This window comes from Triturus cristatus, chromosome 5_2 (genome assembly GCF_964204655.1).
Source record: "Triturus cristatus chromosome 5_2, aTriCri1.1, whole genome shotgun sequence".
NCBI lineage: Eukaryota > Metazoa > Chordata > Amphibia > Caudata > Salamandridae > Triturus > Triturus cristatus.
In genome coordinates, this window is record NC_140588.1 from 971,759,193 (window position 1) to 971,782,736 (window position 23,544).

At 44.6% G+C, this 23,544-nt stretch overlaps 1 protein-coding gene across 3 annotated transcripts in view; it reads left to right on the forward strand.

Moving 5' to 3' along the window:
- The window catches only part of PAK3 (p21 (RAC1) activated kinase 3), a 347,852-nt gene that overhangs the window by 172,537 nt on the left and 151,771 nt on the right, over positions 1–23,544 (forward strand). For 2 of the 3 annotated variants that reach the window (XM_085608186.1, XM_085608184.1), the window contains exons 3-5: positions 10,655–10,755; positions 13,783–13,827; positions 14,961–15,114. In XM_085608186.1, the coding sequence (XP_085464312.1) occupies positions 10,655–10,755; positions 13,783–13,827; positions 14,961–15,114 (300 nt within the window). The remainder of the gene's footprint in view (positions 1–10,654; positions 10,756–13,782; positions 13,828–14,960; positions 15,115–23,544) is intronic. The other variant, XM_085608185.1, reaches the window with a different exon arrangement.

The following is a 23,544-nucleotide window of genomic DNA, read 5'->3' on the forward strand; positions in this document are numbered from 1 at the left end:
AAGTCCTTCTCAACAGGTTGCCGGTGGTTATAAAGGAAGGCTTGAATAAGGTGGCCTGGTGAACTGTGGTTTACCAGTGGGAGCATCGCCAGCAGCGGGAACCTTGGTGCAGTTGATAGCAGGAAGCTCCGAGCAGGAAAGGTGCAAAATCCGTGCTCAGGAAGGTCTTGCCAGCGGTTGTATGCTCTTCGATGTCTGCTTCGGTGAAGTACCTCTATGCTTGGACTTACAAACTTTTGTGTAAGTCGAAATCAATTAAGTGGGGGGAACTGGCGAGTCAGTGGCTGAAGCTTTGGCCTAGTCTCTGCTGGTTCTCTGGGAAAAAGTTGTTATTTTTAAGTGTCCAATTTTGCAGGTTTTGTGGTCAGAGGAGTGCATTCTTAACACCAGCCACGGGTGTAGGACCTGTTGGGCACATCTTGGAAGTTAGGATTCGCTTTACCTGAAGCCGCCATCAGGATCCAGGGTGAATACAGTTGGAACTGGTCAGGTGGGCTTTTAGAAAAAATAGGCTTTTTGCACTTTTGTGACCCTGTAGCTTAATAGGAGATCAGCCAACTGACCCTTGGAGTTCACTTCTTTGTCCTGGGTACAAGTTGGAGCAGGTCCATGCCTTGGGGTATATCTCCATAGGTTCAAAAGCAGGTGCAATATGTCTGCCTTTCAAAGGTCCAGAGGTGTTCTGTAGAAGGTATCTGAGGATGCCACATTTATGCCTGGTACTAGCTTGTGGGTGAGGGAGACTCCAATAGGGAAAAGGTTCCATGGGGCACCCCTACCCACTTTGACTTAATTTCCTCAGTGTTTGGAACTAAACAATCCTACAGTGTACTGTTCTGCCAAAACCCAATATGGCATAACATTTCTTCTACTGGCAAATCTCTAGGCACACCTGCGGGGTGTATTTAGGGAAATTAGAAGCCCCTCTTCTAAACCTGTTCTGAAACGGCCCCTCCTCATCCCCCTTCCCCAACACACACACTGGGATTGGTGCTACCCTGACTGCCTGGGCAATGGAAAGATCAGGTCCAAGTGTTTTTTTTCTCCCTAAAGTTTTATATATTGCAAACTTGACCTGAAATCAGGATTCAGAGCGCTTTTATGAGCACCAGTTGCGTAACATGAGGACACGTTCATTTTTGTTAGGCACGGGGAGATTACGTGCTTTGCCCAGAATCACAGGATGTTGAGCGTCGTTGCCGAGACTCAAAGCCAGTTCCCCAGATTTGAAGTCAACTGCCCTAACCGTTAGGCTACATCCTTTCCCCTAAGTGTGATTTACATCTGCCTGTGACAGGGGGTGCCACACCTCCTTCCACCCAAGTCCCTTTCCTGGGAGCCATTTACTCCTCCCTGCATAGGGTCAGCAGACTGCCAGGTGCCAGTTGGAGATCAACTCTGAAAAGGCTGCTAGAGGCTTTAGACAGATTATAGTAACTTATTAAAACCACTATTTCTGAAATAGTTATACAAAATTCACCTAAATGCTGAAGTCCAATTATGTCTAACTTGGAACATAGCGGTACAAAAGGGGGTGGTGATGGACGGAGCATCAGAACCAATCAAACACTCGCACCCAGTCAACAGATCTGGGTTTGATCCATCACCGTTCTTTAGCCCACTCTGCCACCCCAGTTCAGACATGGCCATATACAAATCAGTCTGACCCTGTGCCTCATGGGAACAGTCCAGCCCGAACTGCCAAGCCATGCCTTCCCTGGACCGGAAACAAGCTTCCTAGGACCGGTTTCTGGCATTTCAGCCGTCTTCAGCCAGGCTTGCTTGAATCCAGTGGCAAAGTGAGCAAGGGACTCACGTCTGAGCATACCCTGCCAATTTATGGCGAACAAAGCGGTACAAAAGGGGGTGGTGATGGACGGAGCATCAGAACCAATCAAACACTCACACCCAGTCAACAGATCTGGGTTTGATCCATCACCGTTCTTTAGCCCACTCTAACTTGGAACATGAGCGCTTGAAGAATTTTTTCCAGCTAGTGCCAATATGAAGTTAACTTTATTTAATGCAGTGAAGCAACCCAATGTAGTCTGTGGCACAGCCAGTCTTGCTAAAGTGAAAAACGGGGTAAGGGCCCTTTTCACTGTAAGGACACATAAACACATTAAGTATATATGTTCTACTTCTAAATACTGTGCTGCATGACTTAGGGCTGGTAAGGTCTAATTTAAGTGTGACTTACTGCTATGTAAAAGGAAAACTTAGGCCTGGCAAGGGTGATTTTGCAAGGTCTTTCTTTACGTGGTCACTTTAGTGTTGGCACAATAGGTGCTGCCGTACACTTGTGAAATTTAACTTACAGGCCCTGTGCACACTGGGTAGCATATAGTAGGGACTTATAGGTAAGTTAAATCTGCCAATCATGGATTTGAATAAATTGAGCACAGTTTTTAGAGGTGCGAGCACATGAGTTGGTGGCCTGGTTAGCACCCGCATCATTCCCCCGAAAAAAATTAGGGTCATCCTTCAAAAAGAGGCATTTTCTACAGTTACCCGTAACAATTCTTAGCAGTATGTGGCCTTTGCCTTGTCCACTCCCACAGACTTCCCTTGCACTCCAACATATCACATGTTATCAAAACGTCGACACTCTCCTGTGCCTCCTCACCATCTGGATTATTTTCTCTGCATGCATGCTAATACTCAATCCACATGGATGCTCTTGGCCCCCAGGATGCACATAGTGATAGAGGACCCCTGAAACGGACGTGAGTTTTGACATTTCTGTCTAACATCCACTCTCCCAAATCCTAGATTTTGGCCTCGCTGTCCACCACTAAATATCTGTGTCCTTTTCTGGGGAGCTTAGCCCACTCATTGGTTTCAGTGGCTGTCACTGGTGCCCTCTCTGACCAATGTCTAAAACCACACATAAATTCACATTTATGAATTGCTATTTTTTTCGCTGTTAAAAATAATTGTCTGACACAGTCTATTCCTATGTGAAGACACCTGACCACTCTGACCTAGGGTTCTCATTTCAAGTTATTTAAATTAGACCATGTTTAACTGTGTTCAACGTTGAAGTCACCTAGGACCACATTGGGTCCAATATGTTCTCTGGTCCATCCCACCTTTCCAAAGGAAACGTCAATCAAAATTGTTCAAACTTACAGTTCTTTGTATAATACAATGCATTGCAACACTTAGAAACACAATTGCAACACAGAGTTCTAAGGGACAGAAATGAAAACAAATTCAGATCTCAAAGGTTACCTGTGGGAATAAATATAACTTACAATAGAAGTCTGTGCGCATCTACGTGCAGTGATTGCCTTGGCTTCACCTGTAACACGTTGCATTGTGTATAATCTTACCCGGAGTAAAACATTGTCCACTAATGCTCCTTCTGAGGTTCAGCCCTTCCTAATTCAGAAGCTCTCCTTAAGAGTTCTTTTGGGCTACATCTCAACCATACTTAGTTCAATGAGTCTTTTGTATATGTCAGACAGTCTAAAGAGAATGTCTTAAATCTAGGCCAATATAGGGCAGCCCCTTTTCACCCTAGAGTGTATGTAATTCCTTCCCTTGAAGATTAGCACATCTCAGGTTGTCACCTCAGCTGTATGACCAGGGGACAAGGGTACCTCCAGCAAACGGAGCAGGCGGGTTCCCGGCCTGGAGTTTCACTGCCTTTAATACTCCTTTCCATCAGGTCGACTGCCCTGGCCTTCTTTGGCATGGCTCTGAATCTTTTCTTCATTAGTGTTTGAGCTGGTGTAAATGAGAAATCAGAGTCGAAGCTATAGGTGTGCAGGCTATCGACAACCTCAAGCGTGTTCAAAATGCCCTTATTTTTCTGTCTGTGCTACATTAGATGGATTCCATGCGTATCAGGAAGTAATGTTCTCTGCATAGAAATCCAAAATGCTATGTAATGTCATGCTCAGACTCTACTGTGAATCCTTAGGTATACCTACAACTAATAACTGGGTTTAGTAGGGAGTTATCCATTAAGCTAAGGACCTAAATTAGGCATTCTGCCTTAAGGCCCCAGTGAATCAAGTACCTATGATGTCTACAGTACATGGTAAATGTAAGCTGGTGTTTGCACAGTGTGTAAGCCAGGCTTTGGGCTGTTGGTTTCTGTCTTTAAGCGGTCCTGGTTGAGGCTTTAGTGCATTCTCTAGCCCGGATGATGCTTAATCTCTGAATTCGCCAACGGTTACACAATTGCATCTTTGCTAATTTGCAATAGGAACATTGAAAATATATCCAAGACTGCAACTGATGGGGATTTGGTGCTTCTCGTCAGCATCACAACCCATGTTCTGTCTCCTTGCACATTAGCCTATATGATCAACTATCCCTCTTAATGACTCCTTCCATAAATTAAAGGGATTTCACTATATGTATCAGGCAGTCCGTGTGGCATGGTGCTTTAATTCAAGTAGACCACCTCAGTCAGTGCTTTACTTGTGTTTGACATACACTGTACATCATTATCCCTCAGAACAAGGTTCACTGGCAATTTGTTTAACACGATTCACAACAACCGAGTCTGGTTTTCTTCAGGCTATGTTTTGTAGCACTTCACTGCCATCGATGCACATCCACGCCGTGATTTAAACACTTATCAAGTGTGGCAACGTATCCAGTACAATATGCAGTAGGTTCACTGAAAGTGGAATTTAGGAAAAAAGGCATTGATTTTAAGGTGACGGAGACATGTGGACAGGATCCAATATTGTGTTTTAGAAAAAAAAAGCTATACTTCCTGTATTCCTCTGGTAGTTTCTGAAAATCCATGGTGGGAACAGTACTTAATTTGTGCCAGGTCCCTCATCCAGAAGCCAATGCAGCTTGCATCACCCACTGCCCCTGCCAGCGCTGCCAATGACAGTACCAACACAACACAGTACCAACACAACACAGTACCAACACAACTTCTGATCATCACATTCCTACAAGTGTGACAATTCAGACTATAAGAATGGCTTAGGAGCCAGGTGTTCATTTTTAATTTGTATTGAATTAATAAATGCTGTTGTTGTGTACTTCTCTAAATTAGACCAACAGCACCACCATGTGGCAGACTGTCACAAGTGCCCAGTGCTGACAATTAAGTGCCGGTGCTGAGCACTGGAAACCTCCAGCTTAAATTAAGCACTGGATGGGAACCTACTAATGTACAGTGTAATTCACAAATTCACGTGAAGTTTTATCACTACTTAATTTTATTTTTAAATTGGTTTTGGATAATTTTGGTCAGTATATGGATAATGAAAATGGCATTGAACTACTCAGTGAATTCAGTATTGATGTTTGCTGCCAAGATAGCTGGCAATTGTGGGACTATTGTATGTGCCAGACCTTTAGTCAGCTCTGCTATTTAACCAACGGCACTTAGCAATTTTTTTTTTTTTTTTTTTTTACTGTTTATTGATATAAGCAAACCAACTAGTCTCACAGTTGGAGAGATTCACCAAATAGCAAGAACTGTGTGAAGGGGTCACTAATGACATGGGGCAAATTGTCAGCTGTGTACCCATCAAATGGTAGGCTGGTTGAACATGGATTGAAGTGGCGTGAGTATGTTGAGGGACGTTTTATAGCCTGGATCTGGATAAAGAGCATTTTAGATGGAAGCTTTAACCTATTTTTGAAAACCCAGCAAAACACCACCAGATTTGGGTGCTAAGAAATTATCTCCTACAACTGAGGCTAGTCAACAAATCAATACATTTAAATTATGTGAAACAATTTAGGCTCAACAAGGAAGACAGAATGGTTAAGTTTCAAATCCGCACAGGTTTTATTAGAGGTTAAAAAGGTTTACAAATTCAAATCATCAAATTGGTATCCATCAATAATAGTTACATGAATGCATTTAGTAATATGAAGTTCAAATCCATCAAAGTCATACAAGTAAAAGGTCAAATCAGTATAATATTGTCTCAAATGGAAGTAAATTGGTTCACTCATAAAGAGAGCACCCTATGCTGTTGCGAAACTAGACAGAAGCATTTCCGCACCAAAAGCACTGGCATAGCCAATAGGTCTCTCCTTTGGAACCTTATAAGTATGTAGTTATGCAGTACAATATCCTTGGTGCAACAACATCAACTGTTGCATAGCTAAACACTTATAAGGTCCCAAAGGCGAGACCTATTGGCTATGCCAATGCCACTCTCCAAGTTTTAGAGGAAGCTTAGAAATACAGACAATTTTGGGAGGCATGGAGAGAAAGGGGAGCTTGGATGGTTATAACACCGGCTTAGATGCCATAGAATGGTGAAGTAGCTCTTACATGTATGCTGATCAAAAGGGGTGTGGGGAAGTGTCACTATTTGTACTGTTTTTTGGTAATATCTTTGTGACAAGTTCAATGACTATAGCTTGCTCCAGAACAACCTGAGGGTATCACAGTACACATGCTCACATGCTTCTTTTGACGAATACAGGTCACCTTAATTAAAAACAAGTATTAGCATGGGCAATAGGTTTGTGAGATTTTTTGGCAAATATATGCATTAGGTATTACAACGTTAAATGTAATAAAAGTCCAAATTGTGCCATGTAAAATGGTTTTACCTTGTTCGAAATAAAACAATATGTAAAGATGACCTTTTACAAAAATAAATGTAACAATTATGAAATGAGACAAAACCAAGGCAGAGATAAGTGTACAGATGCTGACAGTGAAGTTCACTACATTTTAAGTGGACGTGCGCATATGGAGAAGCAAAATGCCATCACTTACAGTGAACAGCGCCAGTGGCTGAAGTGGGCCAATGATGTATGGGGTGCACTGTAAAGAGCTGGTGTTATTATCACCCCATGTCACGGGGCTCAGTTTGCCGACCTCAAAAGGATAGGCGGCAAAGTGGCCTACCTAAAAAGTGATCTTGTGGCTGGCATGCTATCCAAAAGTTTTTGCAGGGGAAGGCATTAACCCACTGTGCTTTTTAGGTCTCGCCTGACCCAGCGCATGCGCTGGTCTGGCGAGACTTATTGAGAGGGCTCAATAAAGTGCTACCAGGCCAGCCTAGAGCCACAGTGCATGTGCGCGGGCGCGCGCGCCGCGCTTTACAGCGATTACTTTCTCTTTTGTGGCCGCACGGCCGTTTCACTTTCGCGGCCACGCGGCCGCTTTGATGTTTGATCGCGATCACTTTCACTTTCGCGGCCGCTTGCGATAGCCAATAGGTCTCGCTTTTGGGACCTTATAAGTTTTTAGTTATGCAACTGTTGCATGGCTAAACACTTATAAGGTCCCAAAGGCGAAACCTATTGGCTATGCCAGTGCTTGTTGTATTTGCTAAATGTGTGCTAGGATGGAAGAGACGAGCCTGAGGGGGAGAGGGGAGAGAAAGGTCGCTTGGCGATGATATGGATAGAAATAAAAAAAGGTGTGAATTTAAGAATGGTTGTGGGGAAAGGGGTGAGGAGAAAGAATGCAGAAAGGGTTGGAGAGAGGAGGTAATACAAGGGTATGTATGGGAGAGTGGAGGAGAAAAGTGAAAAGCAGATTAGAGAGAAATTAACGAAAATGAGGAGGAGAGAAGGAAAGAGACAAATAGACGTTTGAAAGGGAAAGGATAGTATAGGAAAATATCATCTGGAAGGAAGCAGACAGTGCGACAAAACAATTTGAAGCTGAGGGTGGACAGTAAGAAAATAAAGAACTAGACACATAGACGTAAAATAAACGGGAGGGGAGTAGTGTGCGAAGAGGACAGGCAGACTAAGGGGCATGGGAACAGGCAGTGTGAAGGAAATGATTGGGTGAACTTTGGACAGAGAGATTTAGGGAGGGGATGGCAGTGGCACAGATAGGGGGCAGGACAAGAGCACTGCGCAGCTATGTGTAGAGGGGTGGGGAGGTCGGGGACAGGGAGAAAGTTGGAAGCAGTGTACCGAGAAACGAAATAACCGGGTGTCGTGGATAACGAGGAAATATGGTTTGAAAATGCAGGGGGAGAGTAGGTTATGGGGTGTAGTGAAGGGTCGAAGAAATGTTGGGGTGCAGCGTGTAGAGAAACGTATGGTTAATATTTTAAAAGGCACGTAGAGTTTACAGTGTATGAAAACCGAGGTGGAGAACTGTAAAAGGAGGGCACATAGTGTGCAGCGGAAGGGTGGGTAGAGTGTGTATGGAAATAAAGACGCCTGGTCAGTGTGGGGTGTGAGGGCGGAGTTGTGCTGCGCAGGGAGTGAAGAGGGGTGCGGTGTGTAGAGCGCACGCTGGGAACCGGTGTACATGGAGGGCGGTGTTTCAGGGAGGTAGGGGCATAATAGGCCAGTTTGTGCAGGAAGAGAGAGGGTTACGGGTAGCTGACGTCTGTATGGTATGGGAGGGGGCGACCTCGGGTGCTACAGAGTGGACGCGCACCCGTGCACGGGGACGGACAGAGGGGAAGGGGTGTGTATCCTGAGAGGGAACAGTGTGTAAAGCTCCAGGCCCAGCACTATACACAGAAAGCCAACTCTAAAACTGCAGTGTGCAAGTACCTTAACTCAATGGAGTTAGAGGGTAGCATACTAGCACTGGTTATGTGGAAAAGTAAGAGCGCCCGCCCTGGGTTTTTATGCAACAAGACTTACTGCCCGACGGGAAATGGTTCTGCCAAGCAGCCAGTGTGCCAGAATGTAAGACCCTACTTTGCAGCTGAAATCCCAATATACCCGGATGCCTACATTCAAACAGTCATTCCCTGTCTTCGGCTTTGCTATGTATGGCATTAACTACGGATCACAGATGCATATATCCCTTGGGAATGCATGTCCCAGACCCCGAGTTAAAGGCGCACATAGCGCCCCGCTGCTCATTTAAATGGCACTACTCGCACCCCCGTGAGAGCTTAACGTCGTTAATACGTGGCTCGTCCACGCCTCAGCCCGCACCAAGCAATTGAATTTCACCTTTTGACCCCGCACATAATGTCACTCGACCTACTCATGCAGAACACGATGCACCACATGCCACTTTGGCCTTCTGTTCCAGCCAGCGTGCGGGCGAAAACCCATGGAGTTTTGAGTTTCAGTTCCTGGATGGAGACGGCCCAATGTGACGCGCGGGGGTGCACTGTTGAGCCCTGCGTTCAAAATGCACACGAGGGGTGGGCTGGATCTGCCTGCAGGAGCTCAATATTTACCTTAACAGCGTGCCCTGTTTGCAGCAGAGCCATTGTAAGTAAAATGACACATTCGTCAGAGGCGTCCTGTGAGGGTGGCGTGTCACTGAGAGGACAGCAGGCCTTCACGCGCCGCAAGGAGGCGGCGCTGGTCGCTCAGAGCCCTGCACTCCTCACGGATATGTCATCGCTCCTCCGAGGCATGTCAACCCCTGAACTGTATGCCCCGCTGCAGATGGGAGACAAGCCTATCTCTGCCCTCCTCTGACTTCACAGGAAGGCGCGTCTGTTGGCGAAATGCGGGCCCAACATACCAACCACAAACAGACCACCAGAACCCCAGAGGCAGCCTTATCCACTGCGCGATCTCTCTCTCGCAGGCAGGTGTGGGGGATTACACTGCTTTCTTTCCGTGATTCCGATTCAACCAATCCTTAAAATACCATCAAAGGCAGCCCAGCTTGGCAGTTAAGTGTTGCTTAAAAGCAGGAAGAGGGGCGGCGCGAACGTCCGAGGACGGAAAGAAAGGTAAAGGGAAACCAGGCAATAGCGTGTAAGACAAGCCCACGAGTGGTGGGCGCGCGCGCCCCACAGCGAGACATCTGGTTTCAATTATCGCGCCCGTGTCTGGGCACGATATTTGAAACCACATGCCGGCCGTGCGGGTAACCGACACCAATAGGCCATGGGCGGAGCAATGCGCCCGCCTTTGCCCAATTGCGTGCTGTCTTTGTATAAAAGACGCACGCATAGGCCAATAGCCAGGGACAACACAAAGCACAAGCAGGAGCATGTGCGAGTCTCCGGAGTGATTTCTCAAAGCCCTTACATAAGGTCTTCGCCAGAACAGCGCAAGCGCTGTTACAGGCTCGACCTAAAAAGATCTGCTCTGCACTAGCTTTAATCACACAATTCCAAAATTTGCTACAGCTATACATGGTTCCTATAAAATACTTTAATCAGATTAAAGCATACCGATATAATCCAGGGCTCATTAGCTTCTTAGGATACTTCACAATGCAGCTTCTCTAACGTCCTTAGATTGGACCAGCCTGTATTCTGCAAGTTCACTGTTGCAATTATTATGGACATTCTGCAGTTGTCACATAAAGGAAAACATTTCACATGAGAAAGAAGACACACCACGTTCATTAATTGTGAGATCAGCTTCTCCTAGCAAAAGAAATGCACGCATGACATGAAACAAGATGGCAACCAAGTGTTAACCGTTTCAAAATGCAGGCCTACATTAGCGATGGTCCATCTAAACCTGAATAATACCCAATTAATAACACTTGTTCGTTTACATGTTACTGTAGATAAAATGCAAAACTTTTTATACAAAAAAAACCTTCAGTATAAATGTTTAATATTAAGGATGTGTTACGAAAGAGTTAGTAAATAGTGTAAGCAAATCAAAAATCAAAATGTCTTGTGTAGTATACAGAATATATATATATATATATATATTGTAGGTTCATGTCCATTTGTTTCAACGTTATTAGAAATTGAGATGCTTTGCAATAAAAAAACATAATGTATTAACATTTTATCTTTAGCCAATAAGAAGAAGGAGAAAGAACGCCCTGAGATCTCTCTTCCTTCAGACTTCGAACACACAATCCACGTGGGGTTTGACGCCATCACTGGTGAATTCACTGTGAGTACCCTTCCTTACGTTACACCTTTGTACCAGTGTCTTATGATTATCAAGTCATTATTTGTTACTATAGGATTTCAAGCAGCAGTGTCAGGACAAGGCAATCCTTGACAATGAGTTTTCTGATTCAGAGATGAGCACACACAGCATCACATGTAGAGGGTAAATGTATAACATGCTTGAGTGCATACTACACTGCAGTGGGAATCACGACTGCATGCTTTACACCAGAGTGAGCACATGTTTACTCCACTGTGATTAACATTTAGTCTCTTCTGTGCTGTCTAAATGCTCCATTGATAAGAGTAAAGCAGTGCACTGGGATGGAAAATGTGCATTTTTTTTTTAGAGAGAACCCTCAGGATTTTTTCGAAATTAAGTCCAGTTCCAGAAGTGTGGTGTTCGCCCAATAATTTGTTTAGCAACATTTTTGCAAACTAGAAGATTCGTGTCTATGTCTCTTACCTTTGCACGATTTCTGACTTGGACTGTGATAAATGCAGGTTTTATTTCATAAAGAAAGCATGTTTACTAATGTGCAATACAAATCCAGCATCATTACTTATTTAACCGTCTAGAAATTCTTCACTGCTAATTGAGGAGTATAAGGAACTATTAAAAAGGAGCATGTTCAGTGTAACTGCAGTTCCTTGGGAGTAGATAAGGGTCAACAAATTTGCTGAAACATAAAATTAATACTGCCCTTATCTGATAAGCCAGAGTACCTGTTGTGGACCTTGTTTATGGCCATGTTTACACAAGGTACACAGAGCACATATATACTGAAAATTATCTAATTTACAAAGGGTACCAGTCCTACATTCTGACATTAACCTGGCACCTGTGAGCCCTAAGTTGGTTACCCCTGATTTACGGATTGCAAGACATGCTTCTCTTGTGTGTGAATATTTCCAGTATCTACCATAAAACAAGAGTACCAATACCACGTATTGGTACCTTGGTTCTCTGAGACAGTCTGTGCGAGCAGCACATACGTGTCTTCTTTTGGTTCTTACATTTATTTGAGTCTTCACACCATGTAGGCACTGCACAGTCACACAAATTCTAAAAAACGTAAATAAAGGTTGTTGATTTGGGGTGCTCCATGTTCCCCGAGGCTCTGTCCTGTAACTGGTAATGCTGAAAAGTTTTTATATACACAAAGGACAATTGGTTGCTATAAGGTACACATTGAAATAAAGGACTCTTACTGTGCGAGATAACTGGCGGACTCTTTCTGAAAAAATATTTTATTTGGGCCAAAACAAGATCAATCAACAGGATCAAATTTAATACAAATTTTAATTTCATTTCGAATTGCATAATTACTCTGTTATCGTGTTCTGCAAGATTATTTCTGATGAAGCAGTTAATCAGGAAAGGCCTAGTATGATGTATATATCTGCATATTCTGAAGTGTTGGCAACTCTTTGCATTGCCTATTGATTGGCAGTTTGCTATCTGATGCTTCACCAGTGGAAGCAATCTGGCTTTAACCCAGTGTCCCTAAGTGGTGATGTATTTTAGGGAGTGTGGAGTGCCATCAGAGACACAGCTAGGTGCTTTCTTTTACATTTAACTAATTATCCTATTCAAATTGAATTGTGCCCTGGATAAATATAGTATTGCTCTACCTGGATGTAATCTTTATATGTTCAGGAAGTGTGACAGTGTGTTGAACAGAACATTAAGTATCTCTACTGTTAGTAAATACTGGGAAAAAGGGACTTGAAAAAGGTCTTACTATCCAAAATAAAGAATTAAGGTGCCATGTACTTCAACAAAAGATGTCGCAGAAGATGCTACTCAGAAAATGAGTCACATTAGTCTTTTCGCTGTTTTTACCACAGCTCTTCAGAAAGGTGAACCAGAATTGAAAATAGTGTCCATGCAGTGGAGCCGTAAGTGGAGAAAAGAGTAAGACATACGAGGAAAAAGGGATTGAGCAGAGGAGGGAAGCACTGGGCTTGTAGAAGAGTAAGGGTAGAAATGAAGGTGAATTGAATGAGGGAAATGGACAAGAAAGGAAAAACTAAAGGGGAGGAAGCTACCAAGTTAATTTATGGAGAATCTATCATCACTAACAACCTAAGCATGTGATCAGGTTATTAGGATGTGATCAGAGAGGGCTGTCATGACCTTGTCCACTCTAGACCCTAGACCTTGTCTTTCACATGAAGCATTTCCCACACTCTAGTGATCACACACTGTCTCTTTCTGCATCACATTGTCTTTGCTCTTAAAGTTTGGAAGTGCCTTACAAAAGATGTTATACTTACAAAATAAAGTTAGGGGTTTACACTGTGGTTTTGAAACCTGCTCTGCATTCTGGTTATCTCAAATTCATTGGGAATTATGTGGCATATTGTTCTACAGACGTGCTAATGAGCTGTATTGTAGCACTTGGTTACAGCACAGTTGTGTGAACTTCTTTATTTAAGTTTTCAGCTTCAACATATAGTCATTTTTGCATGGCTGTCACAGCATTTTGCAAGCTTAGGGGAATGGGCTTGTAAGCATCACCAATAAAAGTCGATTTTAGAAAATGTGGGGGCAGCCTTAAAAATACTATGAAAAGAATATTGTGGCCCAAGTGATATTGTTTTTCCTTAAAATCACTAGGGTATCCTGGGTGGCATTATATGTTGGCCCCTTTAAAAAAAAAAAAAAAAAGAGTCCAATGCATGTTTAGATGCCAGGATATTCACACTTGGCTGATGTAAAAGTAATCGTGTCCTGTGTAGAAGAGGTGGGCATTCTTGGGGAATGTGTGGGAAAATGTAATCATAAGTAAAGAAAAGCCATCAGCAATGGGTGTATTCCGGACTATTATACCAAAGAAATTATACTTCCAAACTTTGGAACAACTGTGAATGCTTCTGACCTATTTGGTACCTAAACATTTCCCCACAAGACTGAGGAACTTCCCATGCTTCCGACCCATTGGTTCCACCTTCTTTTCGCCCTCTCAGTTGTCCCCCATTCTGTTTTAACTTTCTTTTCTTTCTTTATTTACGTTCATTACAGCCAGATCTCTATGGCTCACAGATGTGCACAGGGAGGCTCCCAGAGGTGCGTCACAGGCCCAAAAAAGAAGCTTGCATCAAAGTGCTTCTTTGAGATGTCATGGCACTTGCAACCGCAGGTTCATGTGTGTGCAGTAGATTTGTTGCTTGGCTTGCCCCACCTTATTTATCATTTAGCCCCTTCTTCCGGATACCCGTGTTGCACATTGTTTTGCAGAGAATCTCTTTGAAGGATCCCCATGTAAGATGTATCTAGATTGGGCGGGCCCGTAGTGTGCAGAGGCGCAATGAGCGGGGACTTTTTCCCAAGGCTCTGAAATTAGCTACCGCTACATTGTACTTTGTTGCAATGTGAACTGCCATTGCATCTAAATTAAATAAACTGTTATTTAATGTTAAACCTGCAGCTATCAGCAATTTGATCTGCATATAAATTCCATCCTTAGTCTTTAGATGATGGCAAACTCTTGCAAGACGATGGCGGTTCCATACTGTTTTCTGAGCTCCATTTTCCTTTTTCATACACATTCTCACAGGGGCTCAGAAAAGAGACTTACATGCTGGCAGTGTTACAACTCAGTGTTTCTCTTTTGTAAAATTAAAGACCACTCCCTTCTATGCAAGTTTGCACAGTATGTACCCTGTTTCCATATATACTGTTTGGATCTCTGCAAATTGATTTGTCTGGGGGAAAGACTAGCTTTTTAACCAGAATGTGATGAACCAATTTGAACAACAATATATATTCTCCCTTACATGTTAATGATTTGTCACAGTCCCATAATGCACTGCGTTGTCCACCAACACAGGATCCTCATGTTCTTGTCTGCACTAATTCACTGGGGGCAAAAAGCTAAGCCTTAAACCATTATTCCATTGGAGATTGAAGTTAATTTAAAACATGCTTCATGCACTTTTTGTTTCTGATCACAGTCATAACTACTTTATTTTCTTTTGTTTCCTTCACTTTCAAATCTGGTTTTAGCTCTGTGTTTGATGGCGAGAATGATTCCATCTGTAACTTTCGAATGCCGATAAATGTAGGCTGTCAATGAAAGTGAGCTCAAAGGTAGCATGGAATAACTTTGTATAGAAATGATGCCGGAAGAGACCAAAGTACGGTGCTGAGTTGTCTAATGTTCTGTTTTCTGCCTCTTTCTTTTATTTTGGCATCCTCAGGGAATCCCGGAGCAGTGGGCACGGTTACTCCAGACATCTAACATTACTAAACTGGAACAGAAAAAGAATCCACAAGCTGTCCTAGATGTCCTTAAATTTTATGATTCCAAAGAGACTGTGAACAACCAGAAATATATGAGCTTCACATCCGGAGGTAGGTGAATGCTGGGCCTTGGCCGGGGTTGGGAACTCTATAGAAGGCGAATGGGACATGCATAAGCCCATCAGATATTCGGTGTGGAAAACACAAAGGCAATTCTTGGTCAAATAAGCTTTACTGATTTTGGCATCAACATACCTATATAATTTTGAATCTATTTCATCTGTATATTAACCAAATATGATCTGCGTTCTCTCTTGTTAATCCGATGTCATACAGGAGCAGTACCTACCCCTACCCTTCCAATGTGTGTGCTCCTCTGTCCCATCCAAGACAGAAATCTTGCTTGGTCACAGATCAGATAGTCACCTTCAACAGCCAAGAAGTCCTGCTGGTCAAGATTTGTCATCCTCACATTAACCTTACTCACAATTAAACCATCCCCATTAAACAAGCGTGTCACATTAGAACCTGGAGCAACTTTTTCTTGGACTGTGGCAACATGTGCTCAGTTCATGAGCGACTGGATAACCACACACAGTATACATTTTGGGAACGAGACATCCAGCAAGGAATCTTATCCAGCCTAAGGTTACTTGAAGTCTTGCAACCGTGTCCAGCTTGTCTTATTATGCCCACATTGGCCTTCAGATTTAGCCTGCATCCAGTTCTAATATTTTATATTTAAGTATGTAATGAAAGTACACAACTCTTTGAGCATTATTGCATTAGTTTCTTCTTGTTGATTTTACCTTTCTGTTCTATGTGGCTATTTGTTCCCGAGTCATGCCCCTATAGATGAACTGATAGCGAACTGGCCAGTGTAATAGCCATGAAATGCGAGACCTTTGTGTAATTTGATGGTCACAGGCCAGAATCCTGCGGATCCGCTCAGCCTCCCATATTTCCCATATTCTGCAAGCTGAGCGAGTTTATGCATTTGAGAGGTACCTCTTCCCATTGGAAAGCCAGTAAGGTAGAGCTCTCATTTAACACCCAGCTTGTCCTAATCAAAACAAAACTGTCTTTCATTCTTGGCCGATTGGCAATATTGGCATTTTAAATTAATTACAAAAAGTATATTTGATATTGATAATAGTTTCTCATGCCCTTACTACATGCGACATATTTGTTTGTGCAATAGGTGAATTGGCAAAACTATTTGTACTGGTATTTGCACACCCATAGATTTCACAGTCTTCCCACGACACATCAAGTGAAGGTGTAACACAAGAAGAAAAACAATATATAGCCGATTCCTGGAATGGGACATTTACTAGCCCATGATACCATACTGTTAGAAAATGCAATGCAATAACAATTGTAATAACTTTCCACAGGTTGGTTCTAAAAGGACACATAATGGATAGTTCTCTCAAATCTCTTAACTCATAAACAAAATTACTAGTAGAAAGAAACTACTGAAGAAACTTGCGTGTGTGCCATAGTAAAATGTATTTACTCTAATCAATGTATGCTGCATAGAGGTTGACTACCATGAGTTTACTAAAGTCTCACTTGTCGAATACAGGTTTATAAACTAAAATGTTGCAAAACAAATACTTGTTGAAAATATATTTGGTGTAAAGGGCATCCAGTTTACCAATGTTTACCAATGTTTGTTGATGTTTCCATGGTCTTGGATCAAGTTAGCAGGGTTGTTTTATGGGTTTGTTTGACTATTCTTGCAGTCTCAGCTCGTTTGGTTTGAGTCTAGATAGTTGTACATTCTGGCACCCGGGCTTGAGTTCTGGTTGGGTGTTCTGCTGTTGTTTAAAAAAAAAAAAAAAAATACCCCTGTCAAACAGCTTAGTACAAGCCTCTCTTCCGTTTTCCATATACCTATGTGGCCTCCCGAGAGCCCTTGATTTAACTTACATTTTCCACCTACATTAGGAAAAAAGAATCTAAACATTCTGTTTTGTGAACATGATTTAATTATTCAGTACCTCCCAACTTTGGGTTTTCAAAGAGGTCTCAAAGCCTAAAACTCCTATAAGAGGTAGCAGTATTTGAAGATGACTATGGAGAAAAATGAAGGCTTTTTTGTAATAAACTTTTGTTGGTGTACATGTACAAGGTGTAAAGGTACAAGATACATGGTATTGAAAACCGCAAACAGTGGCGCTTGTAAACAGAGCCATAAAAATGACCAATCAGATTTTGACCGGTGTGGAAAATAAGTAGGAATCTACACATTTTGGAAGTAAGCAAACACTAAACACCCCCACTTCCCCCGTTCATCTAAACAAAGCCCCACCACCCTCCCTGGTGCCAACAAAACACTTTCTATGGCATTGAGTCCGCCCTGTAGTGAAAACAGAATAAAGGGGTTTCATCATAGTACACTCCTCAAAGAGTTTTGGACAACGCGCCATAAACATGTCAAAGCCCAGCCCAGGTTTCACCCATACCACAGAACCTTCAAAAATCCAGTGGGTGACTTGTACGTGAGAAATTCCCCAAAAAGCCCTCTCGGCGGGCGGTTGTCATATCGAATATTAACCGTGAAGTGTTCCAATAGTGTACCCCAGACATGCGATATGCTATACTTCCAGAGGCCTGCCCGTTCTTCCTCATGCAACCGCATACTCTCTGCACTGCCCCACTGGAAAAAAAAGCCTGAGACCAAGCAGTGACTCATAGTGACCACACACTTGGCTAGAAGGAGAGCTAGATCCTGAAATCTAGTTGCGGGTTGGTCAAAAGGTAGGTGAGGTAGAAGACCAAGAAGCTGGCCCATTGGGGAGTCAGGAATGAGAAGGCCAGTTGGGGGTCATCAAAACATTGAGACTCTAGGCCCAGCACTGTTGCAAGGAAGGGCAAGCCCAGAGCATGAGAACGAGGTCCGCCCTGGGGAGCATCAATCAATCAATCAGGATTTTATAAAGCGCGCTACTCACCCGTGAGGGTCTCCAGGCGCTGGGGTGTGGGCTTCAGTCAGTCGAAGAGCCACGTCTTGAGGCTTTTCCTGAAGGTGTGCAGGCTAGGGGAGCGTCTGATGTTGACAGGGAGCTTGTTCCAGGCCTTGGCTGCGGCGTAGGAGAAAGCTCTGTGGACAAGTCTGGGTTGACTTCCGAAAAATCCTCCTGCCAATCCTAGCCGGTGTTAGAAAGGCCCTGTTGAGGATATTAAACTGTATATACTGAAATAAAGTCCCGCAGGACACCCTGTATCTTATACCATTCAGAGTCTTAGAAAGTACAAACAAGGTGCCCCTCCCAGGCCTTTCGGAGCACCACACATGGCTGGTCCCGCTGCTGCAGGAAGCTTTGTAGAGCCATCAAATAAGTTGTTCCATGTGCCTGCCATTTGAAGTATTTAGAAAACTTCATATGTGGGCAGCGTCACATTCTGGACGTGAATGAATTGCCCAGGCAGGAGGTCGCACTCAGACACTAAGGTAGCAAAGGTAATCCGCTTCCTGGTTTTGGAAGAGGTCCCCCACTGTGGAGATGCCCACCTCTTTCCAAGACCACAGGTGACCGAGCCGCAACCAACCTGTGGCGGTCAGGAGGCCCACCAAAGGGATAGCTGTAGCAAAAGGGGTGTGCCCTGCCATCAGTTTACCCACTTTAGCCAAACACCCTGTGGCCACTCGAAACAGGCCTGTAGATGTAACGGTGAGTTGTGTGGAGGAATAAAGAGCATAATACAATAGGCCATTGCAGAAATCCCTATGAGACAGCCCTGTCTAATGGAGGGAAATGTGGGAGCAGCCGAGTATCCAGAATCTTGTCCAAGATCTTATAATCGGTGTTGAGAATGGAAAATAGGGCGATCGGAGACCAGGTCCATCGGGTCTTTGCAAGGTTTCAATAGGTGGTAATAGGCGCAGCATTAAGAGACGGAGGGAGTGAGCCAGCGTCTTTGCAGGCCTGGAACAAAGTCTGTAGCTTAGGCACGAGTCCTATATTGAAGTGAACATAAAAGTTTGGCAGGCAAGCCTTTGGGCCCGGCAACATTGCCCTGTGGCAATTCCTTCCATCAAGAGCCATTCTCCTGGCAAGAGATGGGTGCATCCAAGGCTTCTCAGTCTGCGGGAGAAAGCTGTGCCACAGAAGCTGCAGTAAAGAAGGTGTGGAGGAAAGAAGGTGGAACCGGGTGGTGAAGGGGACACATATAGCGACCAATAATAATCATGTAAAGCAACATTGATGGAATATTGAGTATGCGCGACTTCACTGGAATGAAGACAAATCAGCAATAGAGTAGGTTCAAGGTAGTGAGCCGAGACCAGTTGCGCTACTAGGTGACCGGATTTGTCACCTTCTTTATGTGCTCTTGCTACATATGCGACAGGTTCATGGCAGTGAAGATCTCAAGCTTATCAAAGAAGACAGCCCGTGACCCTTTCAGGACTCCTAATGTCCCCGTGCTAGCCACCACCGACCGTTCAGCCACCACCAGGACCTCCACTGCTTCCTGAACCTCCAGCGTCGGAACCCTGTGCACCGACAACATTATTTATGCAAATCCCCGGGAAGCCACCTTGAAGGCGTCCCATTCAATCTGCAGCGAGGAAGCCGTCCCCATGTTAACCCTGAAGAAGACATTAATGTGGTCGTGAAGAGTCTTCCGGGAGACCACACCCTCCAGCATAGTTGGCGAAAGCCGTCAAGTGGGAATCTGAGAAGGAGGGACCACCCAAGCCAATTCGATAAGTAACCGCATTGGTATAAGTTATGAGGAGAGGGCAGCTGGGGGTGACAACCAATGGAGGTTATAGCTGTATGTACAGATGCCCAACAGAAAAAAACTGTCCAGTCGAGAGTGTAGTTTATGAACTTGGCAATAGAAAGAAAAATCAAGTCCGGTATTGTATGCAGCAAGTGTCGTCCTAGGACCAGTGGATGAGCCAACTGCAAAAATGGACAACATTTAACAACATGGGGGATTGAGGCAGCGGAGGCATTGGCCGATCTAAAGGGGCTTCGAGGATTGTATTGAAATCTCCACCAGTGATCCAAAGAGCTACTGGCAGGTCCGCCATGGCGGAGGTGACTAGAAGCCAAAAGGGCAAATGATCTGAGCAAACATCACCCCGCGATTCAGCGGTCACCCATTAAGGGTTCCTCTTACAAGCAGGACCCGGCCATCCGCAGCTACAAATGTCCAGTCCACCCTAAAGTGAGTCCCTTCCCTAATCCAGACCGCCACCTCCGGGAATAGGCCAAATAGCCAGTACCAAGAAGCCAACTCCTCCATTTTCATTGTAATTTAACCACCTCTGTATCCAGCAGATGTGCCTTCTGCATGGTAGTCACATGCACCCCCCAGCATAGCAGGGCAGCATGAACTTTATACAGTTTGTACACAGAGTTCATTCCCTGGTCATTCCAGGTAAGGAATTTATAAGTAGTAACCGACATAGTGTGGGGAAAAAAGGTTAAAGGCGGTCCCCGCCAGGCAAACAGTACTCCTAGCAACGTGGGACACTCCAGGGGGAGAAGAATCCGTGGAAGGACGGAAAGGGGAATGAGCAGAAGGGCACCATTGAAACCCCAAATGGATGCGAAAGGCATCCATAGGACAGTTCACCTTTAAACTGTCAAAGTACAACAAACAATCTGAACAAGGAAAGAAAAACAAAAGGGCCCCCACATGGGGCAGGAGGAGACACAATTACCACCATAACTCCCAAGCAAAACTGCTTTAGTAGTAGGTGCAGGGAGGCAGCGGTAGAGCCAGTGTGCCCCCAGCACCGCAGATGGAGATATTACATTGTGAGAAGGCCGGGGATCCCAGCTAAGATCAGAACAATTGTGAGGGGTGGAACCCTGAGTTTACGCATAAATGCCTCATAACCAAAGGCAATGACTACAGCAAAGGAGTGGCTGCACTAGTGCAGACCCAGCTGGAGCACTGCAGGGCACCAGTCTACGCCAAATCCTCTATAGATTGCGCCATGAGTACCGGGGGGTTAGTTGTATAAGAACCGGAGTTCTCAGACGGCCTGTCATCCCCAGAGGCAGCTGCATCAGATGTTAGGAGGTGAGGTGTCAAGGAAAGACCTCGAAGAGAGGCGGCAACAGCTCCGCATTACTCCTTTCGGCATTGCACAGGAGTAGGCTTTACCTCCCCCTTAGAGCAATGGTGACCTAGTCGTCTGACAGTGTTTGTAATATGGATCCTCCTTGACCGTACCGGGGAGGCGATGACGAGTGGCTACTAGGGTGGCATGTGTAAGATTGCACCCAGGCCTCCTCCGGTTGTGAGAACAAATGTGTACGTTATCCATTGGAAATTGGACTTCCTTAGAGGGAGATGTTTGGCCAGCACGCTGTGTGCTCGTTTGATCACAGAATAAGGTGAAAGCATAGTGTGAGCTACTTTCTGCTTGATCCATTGTTCCAAGAACTGCACTTAGGCCTATAAGATGGATGTTGTTGCGGCGTGAGCTTCCCTCTGCATCATCCACCTTCCATTCAGCACTTCGCAGTCTCGCTGCAATAACCTGAGTCTGCTCAGCAACAGCCGGGGTAGCTGGCTACAGCTCTCTTAGTGCCTCCGTATTTGCGTTGACCTTTTCACACAGCTTGTGTTGGTTTTCATGGATATGTGTTAAATCACTGGTAAACAAATTGAACTTCGCTTCAAACGCCATCAAGGACTCATCAGTGGCAGCCAAAATTCTGTCCAGTTTATAAGGGGCAGGTGGCAACACCTCCGAATCCATCTCTAGCGAAGGATGCAGGTACCCCTTTGGGGTCTCTGGATGAGGGCCATTGTGATATCCACATGGCCCCCTCTATGCAGTTGTTGTACGTAACTCCAGAAGAAGTTTTCTCCAGCCAATCGATCCAAGATAGGAGAAAGACCTTCCTCCAATTCTCACTCTCGGAATCTTTGGGATCTCAGCCAACCGACTGATGGAAGATCAAATACTCCTAGAAGGTGCATACTCTTCGATCCTTTCCCTGAGGTAGCTTTCCCCGGCAGTGCTTTGTGAGCAAAGTAAATGTTTTGAACAGGATTTTTTTTAATTGGAAGCCAATGAAGAGCCATATAGTGAGAGGAAATGTGAGTCATTTGGTGGGAGATTCAAAAGAATTTGAGCCGCCGAGTTCTGGACAATCTGCAGTTTGCCAAGACAATAGTCTGGAGTACCCAAATATGGGCCATTTCCATAGTCCAAACTGGACGTGATCATGGCCTGAATTACTGAATTTTGCTGAAAAGGAGAGTAAAGGAAGGAACTTTTTCAAAATGCATAGCATCCCAAAACCTACCACCGATTGAATTTGTGATTGAAAAGACCGGGCCCTATCAAATTTGATGCCTAAGAGGTCCATTACGATGGTGGGCGGACACCGGAAAGGCAAATGGGACCGCCTGCAAGAGGTGCGGCGGTCCCGCCATGGCGATCAGGATGCGACCATCCCGCATTAACATTGCGGCGGGCGGTGCTGTAAGCAGCACCCGCCTCAATGTCAATAATGCAAGTTGTGCATTGACATGCACAACGTGACAGGCACCGCGCGGTGCCTGCCACCTTGTCCATGCCAATGTTGGGGATACCATAGGTACCTCCCAAGTGCAGCCCTCCACCCCCCCAACCCCCTGGGGGCCCGCAACAGGCCCCCAAAGCGAACTCCGCATGCCTTTCCATGGCGGAGTCTCCGCCATGGAAAGGCATTGTAAATGCCACATACTAATATGGATGGCGGTGCCATAACACTGGCGAGATAGCGCCAAAAATTAGTATCTCTCTTTTCAGCATTGCATTTCAATTGATTGCAATCCAATGAAACACAGAAGTGAGACATTATTTGACTGCCTCCCCAGCAATTTCTTCACTCTTTCCACAGGTAAACAGCTGGGTATCGCCAGTATAGGCAATCACTTTAGCCCCTAACTTCTCAGCTAACTAGGCTAAGGGCGTAAGGTAAACATTGAATAGGGTGGAGCAAAGAGCCAAACCCTACGGCACGCCAACTGACACGTCATGCACGTCTGAGGAGAACCGTGGGTATCCAAACATCCTGACTTCTCCCTTCCAAAAAGGAGGAAAGCCACTTCAAGGCTATACTACTGACCCAAATTGATTGGAGTGGGGCTAACAATCTTGAGTGGGGGACGACTGTATCGAAGGCTACCGACGGGTCTAACATGACCAAGAGGGCCTTCACCCCTTTATCTAAGGTGCCTTCAATATGTTCAGAGGCTTCCATCAGTGCCGTCTCAGTACTGAAATTGGGTCTAAAACCAGACTGGCTCGGGAACTGTAGGTCATTAATTTAAAGATATTGTGACAGTTGTTGATTTACTCATTTCTCTAGACCCTTTGAAAGAACAGGGAGTAAGGAATTTAGCCTGTATTTTTCCTGAACCCTTGGATCCGCTGAGGTTTTTTTGAGCAAGGGTAACGTTTTAGCTTGCTTCCTTTGTACAGGAACCACTGCTGGGGTCAAATAGATATATATTGAGCAGTTTATTTGCTAACGGATTAATGATAAGTGCCGCTTTTGCAAATAAACTGGA